Source organism: Neomonachus schauinslandi, chromosome 6 (assembly GCF_002201575.2).
Source record: "Neomonachus schauinslandi chromosome 6, ASM220157v2, whole genome shotgun sequence".
NCBI classification, from domain to species: Eukaryota; Metazoa; Chordata; class Mammalia; order Carnivora; family Phocidae; genus Neomonachus; species Neomonachus schauinslandi.
The window spans coordinates 151,914,444-151,932,553 of record NC_058408.1 but is presented as its reverse complement, the minus strand read 5'-3'; the positions used below and the strand labels follow the sequence as shown (position 1 = coordinate 151,932,553).

Here is an 18,110-nt window from a genome sequence, read left to right as displayed (position 1 = left end):
TGCAACCATAACCCCCAGTTTTAGAGCCCTTCCATTGCCTCATTTGTGCCCATTTTGCAGTAACTCCATCCCCCCCCCCCCGCCCCGCCCCAGCTCCAGGCAACTGCTAATCTTTTTATTTTTCTAGATTTGCCTTTTCTGGACTTTTCATATAAACAGAATCACATGTGCTTTTTCTTGCAGCTGGCTTCTTTCACTTAGTGTGGTGTTTTTCAGGTTCCTCCATGGTAGAACATGTATCTGTAGCTTGTTCCTTTTTATTGCTAAATAATACCCCATTGTACAAGTATACCACGTTTTGTTTATCCATTTTTCATTTGATAGACATTGTGTTGTTTATCCTCTTTGGCCGTTATGAATAATGCTGAAAATTCGGAAAAGTCACACGCAGATGTTGGTTCCCTTTCTCTTAGACGCCCAGGACTGTGATTGCCAGCGTGTGTTGCCAGGGGAGCTGCAGGCTGTTTTCCGTAGTGGCACATTCTGCATCCCCACTGGCAGCCCATAGAGGGCTCCAGTGAGTCCGCATTCTCTGTTGTCCTCTGTTGTCTGATACAGTCCTAGTAGGTCTGCAGTTGGGGGTCTCACTGGGATTCTAATCTGCATTTGCCTAGTGACTTGCTGTTGAACATCTTTTCGTGTGCTTTTTTTTTTTTAAAGATTTTATTTATTTATTTGAGAGAGAGAGAATGAGAGAGAGCACGAGAGGGAAGAGGGCAGAGGGAGAAGCAGACCCCCTGCTGAGCAGGGAGCCCGATGCGGGACTCGATCCCGGGACTCCAGGATCATGACCTGAGCCGAAGGCAGTCGCTTAACCAACTGAGCCACCCAGGCGCCCTTCATGTGCTTTTTTATCACTCATAACTTTTTTGGTGAATTATTCAAAACTTTTGCTCATATTTAAAAACAGCTTTGTTTATAATTTACATACCATAAAGTTCACTCTTTTAAAGTACACAGGTCAGTGGCTTTAATATATTTACAGAGCTGAGTAAATATCTCCATAATCTAAATAAAGAACATTTTCATGACCAAAAAGAAACTTGGTTCCCGTGGGCAGTCACTCTCTTTCACCCTCCCCTAGCCCTTAGCAACTACCTATTGACCTTCTATCTCTATCAGTTTGTCTATTCTAGACAATTCATATACATGGAATCACAATATTTGGTATTTTGTGACTCGTTTCTTTCAGTTGGCCTAATAATGTTTTTGAGGTTCACCCCTATTGAAACATATATCAGTATCTTATTCCTTCCTGTTAGTAAATAATATGACATGATATGGCCATACCACATTTTGTTTATCTGTTATTCAGTTGGTAGACATTTGGGTTGTTTGTACTTCTGAGATTTTATAAGTAATGCTGCTGTGAACATTCACATACAGGTGTTTGCATGGGCATATGTTTTCATTTCTCTTGGGTCGTTATTTAGTTGTGGAATTGCTGGGTCATATGGTAACCAGATGCTTAACATTGTGAGGAATGGCCAAACTGTTTTCCAAAGCAGCTGTGCCATTTACGTTCCCACCAACATGGAATGAGGGTTCTAGTTTCTCCACAGCCTTGCCAACACTCGTTACTGTCTCTTTTTGATGATAGCCATTCTAGTGATTGGGAACTGCTATCCCAACGTGTTTTTTATTTGCATTTGTCTAATGACAAATGATGTTAAATGTCTTTTCATGTACTTACTGGCTTTTTGTATATCTTTGTTGGGGAAATCACTATTAAAATCCTTTGCCCACTTAAAAAATTATGTTGTCTTGTTGAATTGAAAGACTTTTATATAATCTGGATACATGTCTTTTAACATATAGATGATGTGTAAACATTTTCTCCAAGAATGTGGCTTGTCTTTTTACTTTCTTAATGGTGCCTTTCGAAGCTCCAAAGTTTTGGATATTGATGAAGTCCAGTTTATCAATTTGTTTCTTTATAGATCATGCTTTTGGTGTCCTATCTTAGAATTCTTTGCCTAAGATCACAGAAATCTTGTCCTATGTTCCCCTCTAAAGATGTTATGCTTTTAGCACTTATATTTAGCTCTCTGATCCCTTTTGTGTTAATGTTTGTGTATGGTGTGTAGGTAGGGCCCTAAGTCTCTCCTATTGCATGTGGACCTTGAATCGTGCCCATATACCATTTTTAATGAAGACTGTGTTTTCTCCATTGAGTTGTCTTCGCACCTTTGTCAAAAGTCAGTTCACCATAAGTGTATGGGTTTATTTCTGGATTCTTAGTGCTGTTCCATTGATCTGTATGTTTATCCTATGCCAGGACCACACCGTCTTGATTATTGTAGATTTTTTTAAGTTTACTTTAAATTTTGAAATCTTTTTCTTTTTTTTAAGATTTTATTTATTTATTCATGAGAGGGAGAGAGAGGCAGAGGCAGAGGGGGAAGCAGGCTCTCCACAGAGCAGGGAGCCCGATGTGGGGCTCGACCCCAGGACCCTGAGATCATGACCCGAGCTGAAGGCAGATGCTTAACCCACTGAGTTACCCAGGTGCCCCTCGAATTCTTTTTCATACACTGTTTGGTTTTTAGTGCTTCTTTGGTTGTATTTTTCAGTCTTGTCTCCCCAGTTAGACTGAAAGCCCACTGAAGATCCAGCTCTGTCATTTCAGATCACCAGCCTCCACACAAGTTAGTTCAGGTTTTTGGATTTCATTTTTCTCATCTACAAAATAGAAATAAAATTTCTTACCCTTCCTATGTCATGAGGTTGTTAAAAGGATCAAATGAAGTAACAAGTGTGGAAACTCTCCTGAACTGTAGTTTTTATCATTGTGAGTGACCTTTATTAGCCCCACCTGTGGTGAGTAAATTTGTATACCTGCTTTCCTAAGATCCTTCACTTTAATCAGAGTGTAACTTCGGTTTATAGTGGACTTCGTAAATCTCGCCAGCCTGTGCTTGATCCTCAGTAAGTCTAGTAAGTTCATTCATGTTTTTTACTTTAATTGGAAGTATGAGTGTGGCTTTTTTTTTTTTTTTTGCTCTGTTGTCTTCCTCTAGGTCGCTAGCCCGCCAGGAATTAAGTTGTCCCTCTTGCTTTTGACTATGGTCTTAGACTACTCCTCTTCCCTAAACCTCCCTGTGTCCCAGCCAGACAGGGTGGAGGGTGTGGGCTGGGGAGCTCATGTACGGTAGGATGACACATCTTCCAAAAAGTGGTAACAGCTGAGTGAAGCACAGCATCAAGATGTAAGATCCATGTGGTTAAAGTTTTAGTATGCCCTGAGAGCATGGAGTGGAGAGGAGGAATCCTAACTTCAGGTCTCCGTAGTGGACACTGTCAGGTTTCACTGTCCTCAACTCCCAAGAAAGCGACCCTCCCAAGAGGGCAAGATTGTTTTCCAAATGACAGTGTTATTGAAGAAGACTCTGTGCTTGATGGAAACTGTGTTTTCTCTCTAAATGACAGTCTGTAGGGCCTTATTAATCTTGCTGTTCCAGCATTAATGGTTCTGTATTCGGGGCTGGTGGACATGCTCCTCCAGTGAAAGTAAACTGTCTTTGCTGAACTATACAGTCTCACTCAGCAAACTGTTTCTGGTAACTAGGACTCAATTAACCAGCATTACACATTGCTAATACAAATGATCTTTAGAAAAAAAGGCCATTAGTCAATAAAAATCCCCATAATACCTTCAGAATGAAAGATTGGGTGTGTGTGTGTGTGTGTGTGTGTGTGTGTGTGTGTGTGTGTGTGTGTAGAGAGAGACTCACATTAACTGCATTCTGAGTTCTAGTGATTTACATCGGTATTCTGTCTGGAGTATGTATGCGTAACTCGTATACTAGTGTATGCATTAAAGATGCTTAATTCAAGGTGTTTAATTTTTTAAGAATTAAGCCATTTTCTTGTGCAGATTAGAGAGAATACAGGGTGTTTCTCTGTAGAAGTGTTCAGGAAGTTGGCATCTTTTTTCTTCTCCATACTCCTCTGGGGCATAGAGTGGAGGAACAGGTTTCCAGAGGTGGCCCAGGCCTGTGATCTGTGGGCTTGTGCCCCCTCTTCTGGCTCACCAGTGTGTCCCAGGTACGTCATGAACACATCCCCAGTCTGGTTTCTACAATTCTGCCAAATCGTGAAGCCTGTAACACTCCTCCCTCCCCCCACTTATCCAGCTGGGCCCCCATCGCTTCTAATAACGGAGAAAGTCCACGGCAACAAAGGTGGGCTCGCGCCTCCTCAGTGGAGGGCGCCTCATCTTTGCTGAGACCTGCCAGGGGTTTTGTTCTGTCATTGAGGCGACACAATACATATTTTATACTTTAATTTATGCGTCTTATCAAGTGTCTTTTCTTAGCCAACTGTGTTTCTGTTTCAACTGTTTTCTAGTGCGGTTGCTATTCGATTGATATTCAATTATTGTTAAGTAATGGGGTCTTTGTGTATACTTGGGATTTTAGTTTTGTTTATACAGTGCAAGTGTCTTCTTAGTTGGTTGGTAAATCTTCATCTGCCTTTATGAAGGCTGACATATCCTCTCCAGGAGGGAGTAAAAGTGAGCCATGTAACAGAATCCTAGAGTGAAATGTGTCTGCAGGCTTCATTTTCCTTTGGTCCAAGCCAATCCACAATAACTAGACAATTTGCCAAGTAAGTGTACAGGGCAATGGCATATGCAGTCAGCTTTCAATAATCCACCGTAAATAGCAGAAAATATGAATAATTTAATCCACTCAGCTGGTCGGGAGCCCCCAAGCAGGTAACCCCCACGTCCCCTAGAGGAGCCCAGCTCTTACCGACCACCTAGGTACCAGCATGACTCCCCCTTTCGCCTGCCACCGGGTGTGGGGACCCAATTCCCCAACCGCCTGAGCCACTTAAAGAATGTCAGCTTGTCGCCATGGATGATCACAAGTCTTCTGACCTTAATGTGACAAATGTTATTTGACCCCACACAGAAATGGTTTAGAATGCACTTCCAGTGTTTTAGGTTTCATCCAGAAAGTATGGATTCTAGCTCAGAGTCACATGTCCGTGCCCTTTTGCTCTCCTTTCTGGCAAATCTGATGTTGTTCAGAAACAAGCAGGGAAATAATATCGCTGTCAGCCCGCTGTGGTGTAACTGTTGGGGGAAGCTTGAAGCCTGTGTGTAAAATGACGTGGGGTGTATTTAATATTTCCACTTTTTCCCTTTAGCCCAGATTGTGGGAAGTTGGCAGTAAACCAGTTTTATACATCGAGCTTGTGTTGACAGTGTAAAGATTGAGTACATCCTGAGTAACTGGAGATCTAGGGCCTCGGTCTTCCTGGGTGTTTTCTCGGACTTGGGCAAAGGCACAGAGGCTGCATTCTTTGCAAACGTCTTGAAGATGATTAGTAGGATTACTGCAGTATCCGGGAGAAGAAGGATTGGATGTACTCCGATAGACTGGAAAACCACACAGGTGTCAAATTAAGGTTAACGAGGGCGCCGAGGAGAGCCCTTCCATGCAGAGAAGAACACTCAGAAAGCACCAGGGCTGGGGCAGGTGCTTCACACGGAGAAGACTCGGGGGCCGTGCGGGATGCCCGCCTCTCTTGGACCTGCCACGCCATGTGGTCACTGCACCAACCCACTAGGGTGGGTTTCTTCTGTGCGGACACACTGGCTGAGCCACAGAAGGCGGTCATTCTTCTCTCCACGGTGGGGGCCACTTGACTTTGCAAGTATTTTTTATGGTTTATTTTAAGAAGGATATTGACAGTTTAGAAACTCTGGAGCAGGATGTCTAAGGATAGGAAAAGTCTGGAAAACATCTCAGGTGTGGGATAGTGAGAGGCAGTAGGAATGGTTGGTTGGAGAGAGGAAAGCTCACAAGTACCTGAGCGTGATCTACAAACATCTGGAACGATGTTTATCTCCTGCTTGAGGGACTATTTATTTTATGTTGCTCAAGAAGGGAAAATTAGAATTAGTGGGTTGAGATTATGGGAAAGCAATTTGGCTTAAATCAGTATTTCTAGAAGTATGCTATACGCACCACCAGGGGTATGAGAGATTGTTTTTTCTTCATCTTTAAAAATCTTTATTTCGGGGCGCCTGGGTGGCTCAGTTGGTTAAGCGACTGCCTTCGGCTCAGGTCATGACCCTGGAGTCCCAGGATCCAGTCCCGCATCGGGCTCCCTGCTCGGCAGGGAGTCTGCTTCTCTCTCTGACCTTCCCCCTCTCGTGCTCTCTCATTCTCTCTCTCAAATAAATAAATAAAATCTTAAAAAAAATAAAAATCTTTATTTCAAAGTAGTTATAGATTTACAGAAAGGTTCCCCCCCAAAATAATATAGAGAATTCAGGTATGCCATCAGCTAAACAGCTTACCTGATGATAGTACAGTGAGCACACTGTGAAATTAGCCCTGGTGAAGCGCTGCTAACTCTGCTAGACCTTCTCCTGTCTCACCTGTTTTCCCACTAACAGCCCTTCTCTGACCCAGACGGGATCCAGGGCCCACACTGCACGTAGTTCTTGTGCTTCTCGGTCTCTTCCAGTCTGCGTGTGACGCTAACCAGTGCTCATGACCTTGACACTTTGAGTGAATGGAAGTCAGTTACTCTGTAGAGTGTCAGTCAGTCTGGGTTGTCTGACGTTTTCTGTGATTAGATGAAGGCCACGCGTTTGGCATGAAGACCACAGAGGTGACGTTACGCCTTCTCAGTGCATCAGATCAGGGCTGCGCGGTGCCAGTCATTACTGCTGGTGTTGACCTTGTCCCTCCATGAAGGTCATTTCATCCACTGTAAAGCCACTATCTTTCTCTTTGTAGTTAGTAAAAACCTTGGAGGAAATGCTTTGAGGCTGTGCCAATATCCTGTTTCTCCTTAAACTTTTGCCCAGTGATTTTAGCATCTACTGGTAAATCTTGTTTGAAATAACTTTCACTGTGGCATTTACTTAATGGTGGTTTTGTATTTTCCTCATTCCTTTACGCTTGTTAATTAGAATTCGACTGAAAAGGAGAACACTAACTCTTCTCCCCCAATGATGTATTCATTTGTTGATGTCATGGTTAGACTCCCAGGTATTTACTTTATTCTCTGGATTACAATCCAGTGCTGTTGTTACTTATTTTATTGCCCAAGTTGTTCGGCTTTGGCTTTGGCCATTGGGAACTCCTTCAGGATGGCGTGCCTTTGTCTTTTTGACGTGTCCTCATCCTTTTTAAAGAAACTTATTTTGGGTGACACAAAATGTCTCAGGCTCATCTTATGCTTTCCCTGTTCCATGCCTGAACCAACGCCTCTCCATGAAGCCTAGATTCCTTCAACGGGAGAATGGTATTTAGAAAGCAGTATCTACGTGCTAGGTATAGTCTTGCTACCACTAGGATGCCACCATGACAGCAGACATAGCTAGAAAATGTATGTATGGGTGTATGCATACGTCCTAGTGTGTAAGTATTCATATTTATGCTTCATATCATGTGCACATCCACACAGCCGTATGTTTTCTCTGCCGCTGTCTGGATACCTATTGAAAACTGCATTCATGCTAATACTTTCAGTCCTGATCCAGCACCCCTGGGTTCTTTTTTTTTAAGGATTTATTTATTTGAGGTGGGAAGGAGGAGAGGGAGAGAGAGAATCTCAAGCAGACTCCACACCCAGCATGGAGTCCGATGTGGGGCTTGATCTCACGACCCTGAGATCACTACCTGAGCCAAAATCAGCAGTCAGCTGCTCAGCCGACTGAGCCACCAGGCGCCCCACCACTAGGTTCTTTAATAGCCTTCTCCCTTCCCTTATTTGTGACTTATCTCTTCAACAGAGAGAAACCTGGCTCTCCTTATTTACAATATGTTTACTTATTTATTCAATCCCAGTATACCAATAAAATAGTTTCGAAATTGCTTATCTGTGAGAAACAGATTAGCTAACTAGAGTCAGTATTTGCATACAGCTCTTTTTTGTCCTTAGACTTAAGAGTTTCTAGTGAAAATAGTATTTTCCAGAATTACTGAGGATCGTTCTGTATTTCAGTGTGACTATGTTATTTGTCTGTAAAATAGTTTCATTTGCTACCATTTGTGTTCCATTTGGGTCTCATGTCCTGGTTGATTTAAATTTGGTACTTATTTTCGGGTATGTGAAGTGTTACTACGGTTCTAAGACTAGAGCTGTAGAATTTGCATCAAGTGTCTGCCCCCACTTTATACCTGTCGTCCCCCTTCTTTCGTACCTTTTCCCACCCACTCTCCATGGAAACCAGTGTCTTTAGTTCCTGGCACCTCCTCCCTGTATTTCCTTTGTACAGATGAGCAGATGGGTGCAGGTGTTCTCATCCCCCTTCTTGCATTGCACATCTTCTTTTGCACTTTGTCACTGTACGTCCTGGGAATCTCTGCGAGCCCATGCACAGAGGTCTTCCCCTATTTTTTACAGCTGCCTGGAGCCGCGTTGCTGAGATGGGCCACGCTTCTCCAGCTACTCTCCAGCCTGTGCCTGTTCAGGTGGTTTCCAGTATCTTCCAGCTTAACCAGTGCTACAGGGAGTAACCTCGTGCATTCTTTTTTCCCATGTCGTTGTAGGTATGCCTACCCGACAGGTTCCTGCAGGCATAATTTCTGGGTTAAAAAGTCTCTGTAGCTTTTGTTAGGTATCACCAACTTTCCTGCAGGATATGCAGCCCAGGAGACACCTGTTTCCCTACAGCCTCGCCAGCAGAGTCCGCACCACGCCTCAGCATTTTGCCAGTCTGACAGATGACAAGTGCCCGGTGGGGTCTTCTCGTTTGCTCTTCTCTAAGTGTGAGTGAGCTTGAACTTGTAAACTTTTTTGTTAATTGTCTGTTCATGGCTTTTTCCCATTTTTCTTTTGTGTGTTTGGTCCTTTGTCCCTCATTTTCTAGGAGAGTTTCATATATTAAGGGTAGTGGCCCTTTTCCTGTGGTATGTGCTGCAAATATTTTCCTCCAGTTTGTCAGTTATCTTCTGTTTTGTCTAGGGCACCGTTTTGTTTTGTTTCATTTTGCCCTGCAGACATTTTTATTTTTATGTAGTCAAATTCATCAATTTTTGTTTCATTGCTTCTGGGTGTGGAGTCATAGTGAGAAAGTCTCCCTATACTAACGGTTCACCCATGTTTTCTTCTAGGAATTCTATAGTTTAATTTTCTTACATTTTTAGATCCTTAATCCATTTGAGGTTTATTCTTATATATGATACAAAAGACACATCTGATTTCATCTTTTTCCAAATGGCTACCCAGTTGTCCCAGCACCATGTATTAAAAGGTCCATCTTTATCCCAGTGACTTGTGATGGCAAATTTCCATATATATTCAGGCTTATTTCTGGACTTTTTATTCAGTCCCATTTGTCTATTTGTCTGTCAACAGCACCACCCTTTTTACATACAGAGTCTTTATAGTATGGTTTTATGTCCAGTAGTTTTAATTTTGTTTTTTCATTTTTATTGATAAAAATATTAGTCTAATGAATTTTTCTCTGATTACTGCTTTAAAGGCATCCCGTAGATGCTGATTTCCCCCCCCCCCCCAGGGTTTTCTTGGCTATTCTTGCATGTTTGTTTTTCCACGTGACCTTTAGTATCAACTTGTGCAAGTCTACACTGTAGTCTATTGGCATTTTTACTGGCATTACATTGACTTTATAAGTTAACTTAGGGGCAACTGTCATCTTTCTAATGTTAAGTCATCCTAACCAATAATAGATGCTTTTTCATTTGTTCATTTCTGCTTTCGTTGTCTTGCAAGAATGTTTTACATTATCCTTGTATATATAGGTTGAGTGCAATTACTATTAAACTTACTCCTAAACATTTACTCTTCCTTGTTGCAATGATCTAAAATGGGGTTTTCTCTAACACCTTGTTATGTTATATTTCAAGGCAATTTTTGTATGTTAACTTTGTGTCCTACTATTCAATTGATTCTTTCATTGTTTGGGTTAGTTTTATCATTGATTCTCTGGGGGTTTCCAGATATATATTATGATATCTGCAAATAGTGATAGTTTTACTTCCTTACCCATTCTTATGCCTCTGCTTGATTTATCTTTTGTAATTATATAGGGTAATGTAATACGTCTAGGGTAGGGCAGTGGTAAGCAGAAATGGAGACTGGGCATCCTTGCCTTGATTTTAGTGGAAATGCCACTAGTCTTTTCCCATTAAATAAGATAGTTGCATTAGGAATAAAGTATGTATATCTTATCATGTTAAGAATATATCTCTCAATTTCTGTTTTCTGTAATTTTTATAAATGGGTTTTAAATTTTGTCAAAGGGTTTTTCAGTATCTGGGTAGATGATCATATGTCTTTTCCTTAGGTTTATTAATATGAAGAATGATACTAGATTTCCTAATATTGAACCCAACTTTCATTTCTGGAAAAAATCCTACTTGGTCATGGTGTGTGGCTTCTTCCTGTGGTGTTAGATTCTGCTCGTTAATGTTTTATTTAATATTTGTGCATTGATATTCGTGAGGGATACTGGTCCGTGGTTTTCTTTCTTTGTTCTTCTTTATCTGGTGTATCAGTATTACACTTCTTCATAAAAGGACTTGGGGAGGGCGCCTGGGTGGCTCAGTTGGTTAAGCGACTGCCTTCGGCTCAGGTCATGATCCCAGGGTCCTGGGATCAAGTCCCGCATTGGGCTCCCTGCTCTGCGGGGAGCCTGCTTCTCCCTCTCCCGCTCCCCCTGCTTGTGTTCCCTCTCTCGCTGTGTCTCTCTCTGTCAAATAAATAAATAAAATCTTTAAAAAAAAAAAAAAAAGGACTTGGGGACTTTTCCATCATCGTCAGTGCTCTTTAGTAGTTTATGTAGAGCATTGGAACTCTCTGGTCTTGAGCATTTGGTAGAACCCCCTGTGAAGGTGTCTGCCCTGGTGCTCCTTGGGGAGGTGCCGCTTAGGAACCTTTGTCTTCTCTGACTTTCGTCTGGTTCGGCTCTCTAACTGCAGTGGGGTCAGCCTTGGTCGTGGCCATCTGAGCTCCTCGGGGAGTTGTCCATGCCAGCGACGTGTTCAAGTCTGTTTGCATGAGGTCTATAAAGGAGTCTCTTAGGATTTTTAAAATTTCTTGTTTCACTGGCCACTTCCCCTGTGTCATCTCTTATTTTCTGTATCTGTGCTTTCTCCCCTTTTTTCTTGATCAAGTAGCTGGTAGATTGTCTACTTTGTTAATTTCTACCCCTACCCCTGCAAAAAACTGTAAGACAGAATTATGGGTTAGCTCTGATGTTTTTAATGGAAAACCTCCCCTCATGAGTCAGCATTTCCCTCCATTGTTTCTTCCTTGCATTTTCTTTTGGGTTACTAACAAGCTAAGACTTATTGATTGATTGATTTTATTTTTTCATTTTTATTGGTAAAAATATTAGCATAATGAATTTTTCTCTGATTACCGCTTTAAATGAATTCCATGGATTCTGATACATAGCGTTTTCTGTGTAATTATTTTTTTAAAATTCTATACTTTTAGTTTGTATTTACTCTTTCACTAAAAGTCAATAATAGGTTTTTTAAATATCCAAGTGGAGATGACTTTGTTGTTGTTGTTGTTGTTAATAATGTATACTTTTATTGCATTGTGATCAGAAAGTATTGTTTGCAGTACTTCTACATTATGGAAATGGTTGATGTTTTCTTTGTGACCTAATATATGACCATTTGTAGGGAATGTGCGATAGATTCTTTTTTTTTTTTTTTTTAAAGATTTTATTTATTTGAAAGCAAGGCAAGAGAGAGAGAAGGAGCTGGGGGAGGGGCAGAGGCAGAGGGAGAAGCAGGTTTCCCGCTGAGCAGGCAGCCCGACACGGGGCTTGATCCCAGGACCCTGGGATCACGACCTGAACCGAAGGCAGACGCTTAACTGACTGAGCCAGCCAGGCGCCCCTGTGCTATAGATTCTTGAGAAAAATGTGTATTCTCTATTTTCAGGGTACGGACTTCACTGTATATCTATGAGCTCTACCTTGGTTGTTGGTGTTGCTTAGATCTGTCTCTGTGCTTATCTCTTGTGTACTTGCTCTGCCTTGTATGGAGATGGTGTATTAGATCTCCCATTTTTAGTACGTGCCTATGTGCATCTCCTTGCATATGCTGTCACCTTTGTTTTGTAACGGTGGTGGTTATTTATTTATTTATTTTTAAAGATTTTATTTATTTGAGGCGGGGGGAGCACAGAGGGAGAAGCAGACTTCCTGTTGAGCAGGGAGCCCGACGTGGGGCTCCATCCCAGGACCCTGGGATCATGACCTGAACCGAAGGCAGACGCTTAACCGACTGAGCCCCCCAGGCCCCCCCAGGGGGTGGTTGTATTACTTGGTGTGTAGATGTTCATGAGCATTATGTCTTCGTTGCAGACTGTGGCTTTTAACATTAACTATATCCCCTTGTGTTTAACCCTTTGTGACGTGAGTTCTACTTGGTCTCCTTCTCTCTCTTTGTTTCATTTACCTTGGTCCGGCCATTTGCTTTCTGGCCTTTCTGACTGACTTTATTTTAGGTACGTCTCTTGTGTACAGGATACAGTTGGGTCTTGTGCTGTGAACTCAATTAAAAACCTTTTTCTCTAAATACATAAATTAAGTCCATTAATATTTATTGACATGACTGATTTATTTGCTTGTAACTATCATAATATTTTAAAATATGCATATTTTGTTGTTTTTGCCATTCCTTTAGGAGATCTGTATTCTTTGCTTTTATATTTTTGATTTTGGATTTAGATAGATTTGTATTTTCTAGTCATTACCTATGTATTTAAACCTATTTTTATGTCCTTAGTAACCCGTTTTGTTAAACTCTATATTGTCTGATTTGTTTTTTTCCCTCGTATTCTTTAATGCATACCTGTTGCTTACACAGTAATGACCTATACATTAATCAGAGTTTTTGCTCTTTACCTCTTCCTTCATCTCACATTTAGTTGAATAATTTCTGTTTTGTCACTGTATGTAATATTTGCACATCGGTCTTCCAGCTTAATTGCACCTTTATTTTGGTCTAATATGTACATCTAAATATTTTTAAATGTGTCTCATAAATCCTTTTGCTGAAATTCTCCCACTTATCACTAGGCAGATAAAGTTTACCCTCACATAGAATCCTCAAGAAGGGCCAACTGGGTGTAGTATTCTCCAAATTCATGGATGTTAAAAACTGGTTTTCTGTAGTCTTGGTAATTGAAGGATGGCTTGCTGGATTTAAAATTCTTGGTTCATACTTGCATTGAATTTATAATATTGCTCCATTGTTGCCTTGCTTGTGTATTGGTTTTGAAAGTCTGCTGTTAGTCTACTTCCTTTGCGTATTCATTGATTGGTGCCACGGGCCTTGAGGACTTTGTCCTTACCTTTGAAATCCCATAGTTTCATTAGGCTGCATCTCAGAGTTGATCCTTCTGGGTTATTTTTCCTGGGTACCCAGTGAGTCCTTTCCTTTGAAGATTTGGGCCTTTCTCTATTCTGGAAATTTTCTTGCAGAGTTAAATGTTAGCTTTGCTATACTGTTTTGTTTTCCTCTTTTAGGAAGTCTGATTTATGGACATCACTCCTTTGTCTTCTCTCCCCGCCACTTGCTTTCCTCCCCTTTCCCATCTTTCTCAGTGTCGCTGTCCTCCTCTTGGTTGTGGTCCTGTCTGTCCTCAGTGCCCTTTGTTAGTTTTCATTTGAATTGATTCTCCTTGGGTGCTCTGTAATTGATTCCTCATTTCTGAGGTAATTTTGTTTTCCTTCCATAACTTCCCTGAGTCTGCTCACCTCTCCCCTGCTTTCTCTGTTTTTGTCCTTTTCTGTTTTTAATTCTTCTACATTTCTAATTCAGGGTGGTATATTTAATTATGTTTTGGGGAGTGTAAATTCCAATTTTCTTTTGACTCGTGGTAGTTTTCAGGAGGACATTTTTATGGTATTGAGTGTTTAAAAGATTGCGAGTCTAGCGGCAGCCTCTTTGGTTGGTTTGGCCAAGTGCAGGGGCCGCCGTGGCAGCTGTTGGCTGGCTGCTCGGCTTTGGTGAGGACAGGCCAGGGTGAATCTAATGATATTCCTCTTTACTCCTAGGACCCTACACTTTTCCTTTTTCTCTTTTAGCTTTACCACTCAGTTGCCGAAGGGTGCTTCTCCCCTCCTCTTTTGTCTGTTTTCTTCCCCGGAATGCCTCTGTAAATGGTGTCTGTCCCCTTACGCTGCATGTGTGGGCCTTGAAGTCCCTTCCCTAATACGGGGACTCAGGCATGTCATAGCTTCTTCATGTTCGTATGGACTTTCTCACCCTTCTGCTGTGCTCCTCTCTGTCTTGTGGTCTTTCCTTCTGCCCTGGCTCACCGGAGCTCGTGACGGCCGGTGTGAGCTGGGGGCACGAGGGGCCTACACCAGGACCTGGTGGCTTTTCTCTTACCCTTTTCTTCGTATTTCACATTATCTGGCTTCATGTTATGCCCGGGGTGTGGTTTGTTGGAGAATTTGTAGTTTCATTTGGGGAACCATAAGGAAGTCAGTGACTGTGTAGCCAGCCTTGTCTTCAGCCATCCAGAGGTCAAGCACTCACCCAAGAAATTCTTCTCAGTGGGCTGAGGGGCTCGGAGCTCAGCATTTTCCAGTTTAATCCTAAAATTTACATGTAATCTTTAAGGTATATTAGAGAACAGTAAAACTAGCACTCTAAACCCATGATATAAGGCTTCTATATTGAATAAATCCATTAAGAAAAAAAAAGTCAATTTAGAAAATACAAATAAGTAATAGTACGGATAAGAAACAAATTTGGTAGAAACCATGTCGATGGTTTGCAAGAGACCAGAGAGGCGGAGGGAGCCGCAGTGTGTAAGGGCCATGTTTACTGACCTGGCGGGAGCTGTCCAGCAGCAGGGCCCACAGGCTGGCCCAGGGAGCAAGGGATGGACTTCACGACCCTTTGCAAAGGTCTTCCGGCTTCTCAACTTTGTGTCACTGAAAACATTGTTACCCTTCAAAATGCACAAAGTCTTGGGATTTTGAGAGTGAATAATTTTTTTTTTCCTTTAGCGTTAGAGGATTGCTTTTGTAATTTATCTTTTTTAGTTCATGGGAAAGCAAAAACCAAATGCTAACTTTCCCAGAGGTTATCAGTTATGGAGTATATGTGCAACCTGAAAATAAGTGAAATTAATGTACTCTTCAGTGTCAGTAAGACAAAGAATTATTCACATGTGAATTATTTACATTGTATTAAGAAAGTATGGAACTCGAAACTAGGCAAAATGTGTTGAAGCATGTAACTAGTTTCCTGAACAAAACTGATAGATTTTGTATATTTTCAATATCAGTAAACCAGTCACAATAGTTTATTATAAGAGTTTTGACCAAAATTGTTTCAAATGTCTATTTTAAATCCATAAAGCCAAGTAAACCCCAAATAGTGCTAGAAATAATGAGGTTAAATGTAATTGATGGAACGTGTTCCTGAAAGATGATGTTTAAAGTCACCCCTCAGATGTCCTATAAACTCACTCAGCTCTACAGGGGTCTGTGTTTGCAGCTTAAGATTGCAGAAAGCAAATCAATTAGTGTCCTGTGCTCCTGGAGCCATCTCCAGTGAAGTTTTGTGTCTTTCAGAAACGGGCATGCAAGAGAGTAGAAGCGGCCGGGCCGGAATGGGGCTGCGGCCCCGCGAAGCTCAGTGCCCTGGTGTCCTGGAGTGGCGGGGGGCTGCCACGTGTGGGGGTAGGTTCCCGTTCCCACAAAACCAGCTGTGATCCGTTTAAATATTTTAATAAAAAGTGTAAATAATGACTGTCCTGATGCATATGCGGCTGTGATTTGTTAAATAGATTCCTCAGAACGGTGGAAGGAGCTCAGCCCAGCCTTGCCTGAGATGTATTGCGGGGGAGTCTGTAAGTGCATTCACCTTCTTGCTGTGACATGAAAGACAGACTTGCTCTTAAATATTAGATCCATAAAACAAAGTTAATAAAAACGGCAATTACATTTCTAAGGAATGAGGGATGTAAATAAAAAGATGCAGATTGAGTTCAGCTTTTCTTGGCATTGTGCTGGGGTGCAAACTGATTTGTTTCCAGGTTCAGATTGGAAATAGAAATGAAAATACACTTAAAATTTTTTCTTAACACAGGGTTCAGGGGAGGGAACAGGCCACTGGATACGGTTAATAGAGATCATGTGAGGACATCTTGAAGAGAAGCCCTGACCTCAGTTAATTATCTGAATAGGAATGGACGTTGTTTTCTCCTTTCCCTGGTTAAGCTTTCTTTGGTATTCCCATAAACTTCACAGAAACCACAGATTTCAGAAGGAGAAATGCAGTGTTCACAACATTAATTCAAAGTAAAGGAGGTCTAAGATGATCAGAGTCAGATTCTCAGTTTCCTGAGAATATTGGGCAGAATATCATAAAGAATACACCGGCATAATAATACCTTTGTTATTAATTTTGCACTTACTCTAAGAACAAGTTAATGTCTTTGATAACCTCTGTAATTCTTGTTTTTTTATTTTAAATTTAGAATCTTAATATTGTAGTAAAATAGAATTACGCTTAATTGCCACATAGAAACCAGGAGAGTGTGTGTGTGTGTGTTTAGAAACCAGGTGTGTGTGTGTATCTCTGTATATGTGAGTATTTCTTAGGTTGCCCTCTAAAGAGGTTAGAGAAACGTATTGCTCTGCTTTTGATCAGCAAAAGATTGAGTTGATCCATCCTAAGTTTTTGAATAGGCATATCGCCGGCTACTGTGTTTTACAATGAGAGGCAATGATTTTGTTTTAAATGAAGACCTAATGCTGTGTCAGTTATTGCCCACATGAACCTGATTCTCTGAAGTCATTGGAGAAATACAAAACAAAGCTTAGTGTCCGATTCATTCCACGAAAGTGTGCTTTTCGTACTCTTCCGGAGAATGTCTGCATGTTACGCTGCATTCCATGGTGTAATCCTGAACAATGGTGAAGTCAAAGATCTAGCAGTTGGAACTTACTGTATTTTAGGTTGATTCCTATAAGAGCCACATATACCCTAGAATACAAATACATAACGTTTACCTTGAGAAATGTGGCCTCATTATGACTAAAGTGTGTTAGTGTGGTGACTAACTGGTAACCTTCCTTGTTCTCATCCCATTTCCATGGACTGTATCTTTCAAATCCCCCTGTCTGTTGGGCAAACACTTGGAACGTAATATGGATTCTTTATGCTCTGAGACGTTGTGTTCTGTCATGAATGGCTTAAAGAAGAAAATTTGGCTCAAGCAACTGATTGGATCATTTTAGCTAATATTCTGTTTGAACAACAGTTTCTATTTGATTAGGATTTTTCCTTCCTTTGTAACTCCCCAAGCTTGCCTCTGTTCTGTTTCATAGGAAATGAATCTGTGAGCAGAGAACCTATATTGATATGTAAATATATCATTTTTTCCTTAGTGCTCGATATTCTTTTCATCTAAATTTCAGAAACCGACTTTAAAAAATCAGTTTCCCTTTATCTGTAGTTATTCTCAATAAAATTTCACCCAGGCTTGGGTGATTTAATATTTACACCCACTGTTACAAAAGTCTTATGTAAATAAAGATTGAAATGTGAATTTGAAAAGTCACACCTCTTGATATTTGAACAGACTATAGGTGCATATATCTTCTTTTTCTAATAATATGGCTAGTTTGTCTCCTAAGCTTTTAAAATAATAAGACACTATTTTTATATTCTGGAGCATCAGAAGGTTCAGTGCTAAATAAAAAGCAAATAGTATTTTTAGAAATGCGAGATCCCAGGGAGAAGTGCTTAACAGTAAATCACTGATGGGCAGCAATTCCAAATTTCAGAAGACTTTATTAGACACACAGCTCCATTCACAAATGTGCACCTGTGTTCATTAGTGTGCCCCGTCCTGTACCATTGTTCCTAGAGCAGACCCAGGGTGGTGACCTGGGCTCAAAGAGAAGCAAAGGTTGCATTGAGGGGTCTGTGGAGTCCTAACAGGAGACTTGCCTATGAGTCTCTGCTTCTTTGGTGCTTCGCTCACCATCGCCTCCCTTGGTGCCCCCCCCATCGCCTCCCTTGGTGCTCCCCCCCATCGCCTCCCTTGGTGCTCCCCCCCATCGCCTCCCTTGGTGCTCCCCCCCATCGCCTCCCTTGGTGCTCCCCCCCATCGCCTCCCTTGGT

General features: G+C 41.4%; 1 protein-coding gene across 1 annotated transcript in view; it reads left to right on the top strand.

Annotated features, from left to right (window-relative positions):
- The window catches only part of C6H10orf143 (chromosome 6 C10orf143 homolog), a 43,962-nt gene that overhangs the window by 13,675 nt on the left and 12,177 nt on the right, over positions 1 to 18,110 (top strand). Inside the window, exons 2-3 of the mRNA XM_044916628.1 lie at positions 15,551 to 15,658; positions 15,766 to 15,828. Coding sequence (XP_044772563.1) covers positions 15,551 to 15,658; positions 15,766 to 15,828 — 171 coding nt within the window. The remainder of the gene's footprint in view (positions 1 to 15,550; positions 15,659 to 15,765; positions 15,829 to 18,110) is intronic.